Source organism: Camponotus vicinus, unplaced genomic scaffold (genome assembly GCF_025532165.1).
Source record: "Camponotus vicinus isolate PSW18456_S1 unplaced genomic scaffold, iyCamVici1.0 SCAF_5, whole genome shotgun sequence".
NCBI classification, from domain to species: Eukaryota; Metazoa; Arthropoda; class Insecta; order Hymenoptera; family Formicidae; genus Camponotus; species Camponotus vicinus.
Window position 1 is genome coordinate 10,763,637 of NW_028141977.1, and position 10,911 is coordinate 10,774,547.

Consider the following 10,911-nt stretch of genomic DNA (forward strand, 5'->3'; position numbering starts at 1 on the left):
GCTATAAGGGAAAAACATTTAACGTTGTCGCATTGAGATATCGAGAAGCGTCGCTCGTCGCCCGTCTTTCGTTGCCAGCTTGGTAGGAAGGAGACAGGAGACTGTATTCTGTCCTCTTCTACTATCCGAAACCGAAGCTAGCCGAAACGCCGAGCTCACACGTACGCTTACGCTCACATCCTCGTTACCCCCTCCACTACGCGTTGCATGTTGCTTGCGGAGAAAATCTGGCAGACACTCTGGTGCGGACGCTCTTAGCGAACAGTCATTACTTTGTGATAGACGTTGTCGTTTTCGTGTCGTGTGTCGCAGCCGAGATTAACCAAAGGACGGAGCCGAGGATCATCCCCTGGCCACAGGAGCGAGTATCGGTGAGGTTGTCCATCGCTAATTTGTGAGCCACGTACGCGATTCCGTCCGTAGACCGGCCGCTCTGTCGCCGTCGCCATTTTCGTGTCTCGTTGTCGCTCGGGCTTTGTACCGAGCTTTCGATTTTCGTGCATTTCGGGCGACCGAAGACAAGCGACCGAGACATCAAGGACGATCGTAACGTCGGTCGTAGTTGATAAGGAACTGTTCGTCTCTCTCCGGGATTCGGGGTGTCGCGAAACGCGTAGCGACCGGCTCTCGTATATCGACCACGTGCGCGGTAAATCGCGGGGAATGCGTTCGCTATTCGTGCTGTCGAAAAGAGTTGTCGAAGCCGCGTAAGACATCCCCGCAATCGATCTTCGCGTGCGACTTTTGTATATTAATTAGCGTGTGTGTGTGTGTGTGACCGTTGTGCGCATAGATGCCAGTTTTGGCCCGCTGCACGCTATACACACAAAGAAAGAACCGTGTATGTGTGGCGCTCGGCCCGAGCGAATGAATCAAATATTGGGTGCGTTCAGAAGGCACATTGATCACACAACCGTTGAGTGAACGTTCTCTGAACGCACTCTGATCATTAAAAGCCTTCACATACGAATCTACTTAACACGTAATACGTAAACTGTAAGCCGTAGTACGTAAGCGCCATCACACACGACTGCCATAAACCGTAAGCAAAGAAAATAGACGAGTATATTTTCTTTGCCGTAAGCTTTGACCACAGTCCACAGTCATCATTTTCATTGAAGAAAGATCGCAAAGTGTGAAGTGCTGCTTACTGTATCTTCGTTTTTGTATTCTATTTACGTTCTATTGTGAAAAGTAAGTAAAACATTGATAACAATATATTTACAATATATGTTTTGACATTTCATAATTTACAATGTAAACTATTTGTATTTATATATTTTTACTATAAAATCATTTTTATATTCATTTTTTTTTAATGCGAAAGCCGCTTTGAATGAGAAAATCTGAGTAAAATAATATTTATTTATTATTACAAAAAAATTTCTGAAAAGAAAAGGCATTTGATATCGGTTTTTAGGTTATGCAAAATTCTATGCAGGATAATCAAGAAAAAAAATATTTTTGTAGAATACTTTTCCTGAATTATGGATGATGGAGAGAAAATGTTGCTGGGACTTTTAGTTTTGGGTGCTGGTCTCATATTGCTGTGTCGCCGAGAGAAATAAAAAAAGTGGGCTAAGAGAAGGTGGTGGGTCCGTCCCATCAACTGTCAACGTAACGAGCAAGGAGATTATATGAACTTGCTGCAAGAAATGAAATTAGATCCAGTTATGTTTTTTCATAACCGTTACACCCGAATGACATTACCGCTTTTTAACAATTTACTCGAAAAAATGAGAGCACATTTGAAAAAAAATTGGAGAGCTTTACAACCGGAGCAGAGACTTGCTATTACTCTCAGGTACGTGCAATATTTTATTTATAAATAAATGGACACACATTAAATGGATAGTTTTTATGCTTATCTAATAATCAACCTTTTCAATATTATTATTGTACAGGTATCTTGCAACTGGAGATTTGCCACTGTCAATTGCATTAGTCTACCGTGTTGATGAATCTACGATTTATAAGGTGGTGAAAGAAACTTGCAATGTATTAATAAATGTACCTTTATATCTGCGAAAGCCAATCAGAGAAGAGTGGATAAAAATTTGCAATGGCTTTTGGAGAAACTGGAACTTCCCGAATTGTGTGGGAGCCATAGATGGCAAACATGTGCAAATTAAGAACAGATCTATACATATATAGATTAAGAACCGGAAAAAGAACCGAAAAAAACTGTTAATCGTAAATAATATTATTGGTTCGGTTACGATTTCGGTGTTATAAACTTTGTAAAATTTGGTTTCGGTTCCGGTATCGGTTCATCTAAAAAAAAGATTACGGAACGGTTTTCGGTTTTAATTCCGGTTCGGTCCGGATCCCTGATATATATATATATATATATATATATTATATTTATATTTATATTTATATAAATAATTATTTCACTGTGCTGTGCAATATAGAAAGTAGCATTTATTTAAGGGAGAAAGAACGAAAGATTTGAAACCAAAGAGTTATCTTTTCTTTAATTTTATTTTCATATGCATTATTTATTAATATCATTTATTTAAAAGAGAGAGATTGAAAGATGTGAAAAGATTGAAAGATTTAAAATTGAAAAATTATCTTTTCTGTAATTTTATGTTCCTATTTCATGTGATTATATATATATTTTGTCTAAATAAAAATATATATAAAATAAGTTTTTTATGTATGTTTATTTCACTTAAATAAATACATTATATTATTTCTTTTTAATGTTCCATTTCTATCATCTATTTCATGAATGTCGTCAGCATTATTTAATATAATTTCATTATCAACTATTTCATTTTCTTCTACATCTATCTCGCCTCTATTTATCATAAAATTATGCAGTATACATGTAGCAGCAATCATGTTTTGTCCGAGTTCAAAATCACTTATATCTAAAAAATATAATCTACGAAATTTACATTTCAAAAGACCAAAAGCTCTTTCTATAATACTACGAATTTTAGCTAATTTTGTATTATAAATAATTTGTTCCCTTGTCAAGTGACCTGTATCTCTAAATGGCGTCATTAAATTTGGCAGCAAAGGATACGCTGCATCTTCAATCAAATGCAAATCCACTGGTAATAATGGATTTTCCACATTTGATAATTGTCTATATAAATTACTACGTCTAAATACATGAGCATCATGCATGCGTCCTGGCAATCCAACATATATATTTGTGAAACATCCCTTGTGATCACACACACCTAATGATACACAAATGTTATATATTTTAAAAAATATTGCATTATATTACTTCAAAATAAATATATAAACTAAAAAATGTATGACAAATATGTTCAATGATTACCTTGTAAAATAATTGAATGAGATCCTTTTCTATTGTAATAGTCATTTGCGTTATGTGGTGGTGCCTTACATGTTATATGGCATCCATCAATTGCACCCACAACGCCTGGGAAGCCATGTGAACGTTCTTCAAAAATCTGAAAATATTGTATATATAAAAATTGTTAGTCTACATTGTGAATATAAGATATTTTGCAATATTATAAACTTACAACAGATGAAATCCTGCAGCTTTGTCTATTGGGCCATACAATGTAATTGGGCATTAATTGTGTCAATATATTTACAATGTCTTTTATTATATTATGACCCGTACTTTTAGCTAAGCCAAATCTATCTCCAGCTGCGAGATAACTTTCCTGCTTAGCTAGGATCCAAATAGTAAATAGAATTTTTTTTCTTAATGGCGCTAAATGATTTGGATTTGCCATGGCATTACCAATAACAAATTCTAGCTCCTATAACAATATTTATAGTATTAAAATACATTATAACTAAATTTAACTCTTCATTTTAATAATTTTATTCTTTCTAGCAAATAAATTTACGTACCTGTATCGCTCTTGCAGACATTCTAAAATGTTCCTTAAATACGACGTCATTGTATAATGGAATTATCTCTTCATAATAATTTCTATTTTTTACACGTATACCACGTCTTTGTATATCAAAATCATATGGTAACTGTTCTTGCAATTCTTCTACTAAATGGCCTACAATATTTCCAATTAAATCATCGTCATTGTATAATGCAAGAATTATTAGATTATTATTATTCATTATTAAATATCAGTATTTTGTTGTACAATTGTAAAACTGTAGAACTATAGAAGGTTATGTTTTTGCTCTATCACGCATGCACAGATCGCACTAGCGAATTAGTCGTTCAGGAGACATATTTCTGCTCAATCAGCGCTCACTAAACAGTTGAGTGATCAGTGGTATCTTCTGAACGCCCATTAAAAGATTAAAAGATTAAAAGAACTTACTTTTCTCTTGGCTAAGTTCTCTATCTTCATCTTGCTTTTTGTTAATATCGGATTTCTCAGGTTTTTTTATTTTATAACTTGATGGAGGATGTGGTATGGTTTTCTCTGTAAATATAAAAATATACATTTTAAAAATGTATTAAGAGCTGTACACATAAGCTTTACCAATTAACAATATACTAACTTTGTTTTGTAACTGTAATGTGCTTCTTTTGTCGCGTGTTACTGATCGTTTCTTCTTCTGAAAAAAATATAATTATTAGTATTATAAAACCATTAAATTAACAAAAAAAGAATTTAAAAATATGTATAGTTGTAAAAAAAATATTTAAGTATATAGTATAAACTTTGTAAAAAAATATGGGTACAATTTATTAATATTAATTACAATAAACATATCAGAAAGCGTTTCACTCGATTTTTCTTCCGTTGAGTTAATCTCGAAACTATCATACTTTTTCGGTTTGTTCCTATTTCTCTTAGGGGGAAGATCCATCTTATTTTGCAGCGCAGAGATTTTTGCATCGTCCGAGGAAACGAATTCCGCCTCCTTTTCTTTACTTTTCGCTGTTTCGAATGAATCTAAAGAAATAGATTTAAAATTATAAATAAAGAAAATTATTAACAATTATTTTATATATGTTATTCTTACCAAATGGCCCCATCAAATATTTATACGAAATGGTGTCCCATCATGTTTCTGGAGGTACACACTTTTTTATCAGTTTTGAAACATTTGTGCCTTGTGGAGGCCACACACATAATTTGTCTTTAATATTAAGCCACGATTGTGGCACAACTGAACACCATTTATCTCCAATTGCTATAGAAAACATCTATAGAAATAAAACAATGTACAATTACAATTACAAAAAATTATCATACAAAAAATAAAATTGTATACCTGTTACATCTGAATGAAGAAGTGGAAAAACACATAATTTATCTTTTCTATACGAAAGCACCACAGCTTTCCTTAAAATTTCGTTAATAGAAACACATTTTAATTCAGTTAAATCGTTCTTATTTACAACAAAAACATTCATACATCGCGAATCACATGGATAAAATTCAAAAGAAAAATAATTTTTAAATTCTTGACCAATTATGACAGGATTCCCATTTTGCAATCCAATATGCTGTATCATAAAAACTTTATTATTTTTTAAAAAACAAGCACTATTTGCTTGTGAAGAACTGGATAATTTAAAATCACGGAATTCCAATGATTCGAAAAAATCAGAACAACCAAAGGAGATATCTTTTTCCTTTTGTGCAACTAATATTGGATATTTCACTACATTTTTACACTGCTTGTATTCATTTGCTGTATTTTTTTCTACGATTCTACGATGTATTTGAGACAAAGGTTTTTCACATTTTCTTAACATTTTTTTTAAACTATGTAAATAGTTTTCGAAAGGAAAAGTACTAAAGCTATCCAATGGCCCCAACTGATTTGCGTCGTCACTTAGGTGTATCAAACTATGAACTGTATAAATTATATTTTCTTTTCCATATAATACTTCATAATATTGAAGAAAATAAAGTAAAAGATTTTTTGCGAACTGATTATTTTGTAAATAATCTGTAGGATGACATAATATCCTAATTGCGCAATGAAATGCAAGAAAATGTTTAAAATAGTCGTTTGGTAAGTATTTATACAATAAAACAGGACTTAAATATAAGAGAAAAATCCGATATTCGGTCGCTTTCCACCTATCCAGTTCTTCAACAGTAGTTGGTACTCTGGCAAATTCGGAGCAAACGTATTTTTTTAAAGCAGACATATCAGAATTTAAATTTTTTATTTTTTGCCAGAAAATCGACATTCTAGACAACCAGATCCTCGTAACTATAACATTAGCAATTTTTTTATTTGACCAAGACATACCAAATGCATGTAATCGAGCGGAAAAGTAGTGACCATTGGTAACAGAATTTTTTCGAAAGGAGATATTCCAGTATGATATTCTGGGTTTTTTCGGAGATGAAACGATTCATCCGTTCGCAAAGAACAATCTTTATCAAGAAAAAGCATTCGGTGGTTTTCATAATCACCTTCAACAATACATTTGCTACACCCAAAATAACCATTATGTCCTTTTGTGCAAGTTACAAATGATCGTGCTGGACTATCACATATAATTGCTCTAATTTTAACATAATATACATTATTTTCATGTGTAAACCCAGAGGTACTTAATTGTTTATACTCTTTCACAAAGTGTCGTAAAAAATGACTAGATGTACTTGGTTTATTGTATCCATGAAATGCGCCGACAAGAAAAGGTATAGAATTTTCAAACACGACTTGAACTAGGATAGGCCACAATTGGTTTTAAAACTTTTTGATATGGGAAGACTATCAATGTTAACATTGATGTAAATAATATTATTGTTAATGAAAACATTAAATTGTTTTAATTGATCGATTATTCCATTTTGTAGACCATAATGGTAATAATACCCTCCCGACCTATTGTAAATAATTGTGGAACGTGGAGTTTTCATTAATGATCTACTATCGTTAGGAAGATTATCGTTACCTTCACATTTTAGTATGTGAAGTAAAGATGTTAAACTTCTGTGCCCAATTTTATATCTGTCAGTCCAAAAAATTAATTTTTCACGAAGTGAGATTTGCTTTTTACTATGTAAAAGATGTTCTCTTTGGGGAGAAATAGAAAATGTAGAAACAGATATTACATTTGACTGCTCGATTACAGCATTGGTACCTATATTTCTTACGCAATTTGAATTATTATTATTCTCAAAATGGGAAACGTCAAAGTTTTCTTTATCAAGTAAAGAATTATTCGCAATTAGTTTCACTTTCTGATTTAAACTATTTTTACTCTCAATGGTAACGATATTTTGCGAAATCTGTAGTTGCTTTAAGCGACGATTTCTCTATCGCCGAGATAAATTACGGAATCTTTTTACTTGTCGCATTTTCTGATGGCCGTTCAGCCTGCCTGCATTACACAAATCAAATTTGCATACTTTTAGTAGTCTTCCTTAATTACATTTAATTGATTTAATTACTAATACTCTTTTTCATATATATATATATATATATATATATACATATACATATGTATATACAGGGTATTTATAAAGTTAATTATCACTTTCATTATTTCGAAAAGTACGAAAAACAAAAATATTTTAAATAAGCGTTGTAGAGTTTTAAAGGGAACATAAATTGGCTTGATTGGAAATAGTAATTTAAAGATTACGTAAAGGTCATCCTTAATTCCTAAAATAAAATGTCATATTTTTAATTACACATTCTTGTAGTTTTTCTCTACAGCTTTCCAAAACGCTATTATAAATTATTTTTTCATTTTTAATTTAATAAGTTATAAAACTTAGTTTTACCATTTCGAGATAAAATACCAAATTCTGCGAAAGTACTAGATGTTCGATAACTTTTCTTAACACTTTTATATGCAGAGTAATGAAATAAATAAACTAATGTAAAGAAAACAGTTGTTTAAAGAAAATAATTTACTTGCAATATGGAGTTATGTATATTTTTTTACATTAGCTCTGTCATTATTCTGCGCGTAAAAAGTATAGAAGTACAATTATCGAAAATATATTTGCAGATAAATGGCATTTTATATCAACATGCTGAACTCTTCAAGTCTCATAACTAAAAAAGTTCTTAAATAAAAAATATTTTATTAGTGTTTTGGAAGCTTTCTAGATAAATTACAAGAATGTGCAATTAAAAATAAAGTATTATTCAAGATTAAACCAATGGTACAATTTTATATCCTCTTTAGAATCTTCAACTTTTATCTTATAATTAAGATGAAAACTGACTTTATAAACACTCCGTGTGTGTGTGTGTGTGTGTGTGTGTATACATATATATAAACAAGATACGTTACTGGAAAACTTGTAAACCCAGTTCCATAAATTACTGTAACTAGGTTTAACGCTTTAAACACTATATACTTTTGCAAGGTATCAATCGTAGTAAACCAGCTTTTAGAAGAATTGAACTGAAGTTAAAGTGAATTTTGAAAGTATAGACCTTAATATTCGAAATATGTAAAAAAAAGGAGAAACGATAAAATTTCTAAAATTCTAAAATTTCTATTGTCGCAAAAAAAGCTATAAATTAAGTTAGTTACTGAAATGCTCAACAATAAAATTCTTTTCTTATAGCATCACAACAATAAAAAATAAGAATCACAATTTTTAACATATTGTAGTACATTATTGCGCGAGACGTATCTGCACTTGAAAAATCTTTACTTAAATTCAATGCACTGTTTCCATTTTGCATATAATTCTAAATTGTAAAAATATTTCGTGATAAATATAAAATACATAATTGAAAAACTATTAAAATGTAAAACTAGAAATTGTAATACTTGCACTCCAAAGTATATACATGCAAAACATTACCGTCATACAAATAGTTCCGGCTTGAAAGGTATAAAATTATATAACAAGAAAAAAGGAGAATAAAGAATTACCTTACAATTACTGCGTCGCTGCATCAAAATAGAAGAAACAATGGGAAACCAAAATAAACCAAAATGTGCAATCGAGTGACAATTCCTTGAGGAATAATTATCAATATCGAGAACCCAACGCAATAGATAAAAACAAGAAAATAGCTTAATATCTTGTTCGATGAACACCTTCGCAATGATAATAGTATATCATGCATAGAGCTTAATCAAAAGGAAGATTTATTAAAAATATACTGCTAAAGGTATACTGCTAAATAAAAAAAATTGCAGCAAATATGAATAAAATATGATTAAAAAGCAAGTGTGATTAAAGAGAATTTAAATAATTATAAATCTAATTAATTAAAATTAATTAAATTTTCATGCAATGCTTATCTGTTCTAATAGGCTTTCTCACCTGACATCCATTTTTTGCAGAAGGTATTGCAAAATATTATCACACACACAATAATTTTTCATATTTTTGTCATTACAGAATTCCATCTTATTGACTCTTTAAATAAAGTAAAATATTTAAATTATAGTTAATATAATTCAATTTACAGTTACAATTAAAATTTTTTCATGTGCAATGACTTTTAAGAACAAGCAAAATGAGTAAATTTAATTCAATTTTACCTGTTAACGTTTTCGAGATCACATGCGTCGAGTTCACGCTTGTTTTTACTTCATTAAATCGCTTCTAGATATAAGGTTTGCGCAAATTCGGAACATTATAAAAAATACTTTTCAATTTCGTTATAATTTACTAATAGTACACAAATATCGACACAACAATAATAGTCCTTTTTATTTTTCATATTTGTATAATGTCCATATCAAAAAACCTTTCTTTATTTGTCGATACGTGCGAATAGCTGTGTACACACAAGTTTGTAATTAAATAGTTCAGCATTTTATAAAATTCGTGAAAATATGAAATTCAATATTGCTATTTTACCATATTCGATAGTTAAATTTCCAATAGCATTTTGCTCCACACATAATTTTAGTTACATATTTTTTCATTTTATGTATTTTTTTCATTTAATTTCTCACACCTATTGAATCTTGTTGCGTCGCGTTTAGCGACTGTTTATGTTCTTTAAATAAGAACAGACAATCAAAAATTACGTATCAAAGATTTCTTTGTCTTATCAACCTTAAAATAATATTGAAATTATATTAATTTTTTTAAAACTTTGTAACTCATAAACATATTATTTTAATTATAAAATTTATAGACATGAAAAAGCAACATACTTTTTCTTAATACTACGTTCGCTTGCATGTCTTAGCCAAGATTTGATGGGCTCTGAAATATTTCAGTAGCTTCCGGAAAGTAAATTCTTACCGCACCTAAAAATAAAATATACATTAATATATAATAAATATTTACAAAAAAGTAAGATATTAAGTTGAAAAGAATAAAATTATTGAGTTAAAAATAGAAACTTAAATATAGCAATTAGAAAAAGTCACGTAATTAAATAAAACTAAAAAATAATTCGAAACTTAAAAAAAAATAATTGAATTTGTTGTAGATTTCTTATATTTAAAAATATTACATAAATAATATTTATTTTACTAGTTTTTAGTTTTAAATAATTATAAATTAATATTTTAAATTTATATTTACCACATATAATTTTTCGAAGATGTAAATCAAAGAATGGATATTTTTTTTTCCACCGACATAACTAAACATGCTTCCGACTGAATCGCTCATAATGCGTCGTAATATGTTAAATGTTATTGATTTAATGTCTGTTCCACCAATTTGTGCCAGTTGTATCATCTAAAAAAATAAATAAAATTAAGTATTTTTAATTTTTATATGGTTATAAAAGTTTATTTTTTAAAATATACATACTAATGCTTTACGATTAATCTTATTATTAATTAATAGTTGTTCCAATTCTTGTAATTTTTCTAATGTTTCTACAGGAAAAAGTTCCATATAATCTGATTTAACATCTTTTTTTTATTTTATCATCTAATCCAAATGTCTGAATTTGATTTTTAATATTATCTATTTTTATATTCATATTTCTTTGTTGTTCGTGTATTGCTGAAACTTTGAAATCTACATCTAATAGTTTTCGAATAATATATCGTTCAAAATTTGTCATTGCTGTTGTTAT

At 29.8% G+C, this 10,911-nt stretch overlaps 1 protein-coding gene across 4 annotated transcripts; it reads left to right on the top strand.

Moving 5' to 3' along the window:
- Positions 1–223: 223 nt before the first annotated feature.
- LOC145971955 (uncharacterized) lies at positions 224–3,962 on the top strand. 4 transcript variants are annotated; one of them, XM_083100075.1, is made up of 3 exons: positions 224–1,194; positions 1,471–1,804; positions 1,905–3,962. In XM_083100075.1, the coding sequence occupies exons 2-3, from the start codon at positions 1,638–1,640 to the stop codon at positions 2,152–2,154; spliced, it is 417 nt and encodes a 138-aa protein (XP_082956201.1). In that variant the 5' UTR covers positions 224–1,194; positions 1,471–1,637; the 3' UTR covers positions 2,155–3,962. The 4 variants fall into 4 exon arrangements, with proteins under 4 accessions (XP_082956201.1, XP_082956202.1, XP_082956204.1 ...); XM_083100076.1 differs by having other exon boundaries at positions 224–371; XM_083100078.1 differs by lacking the exon at positions 224–1,194 and adding an exon at positions 1,212–1,257.
- The last annotated feature ends 6,949 nt before the right edge of the window (positions 3,963–10,911 follow it).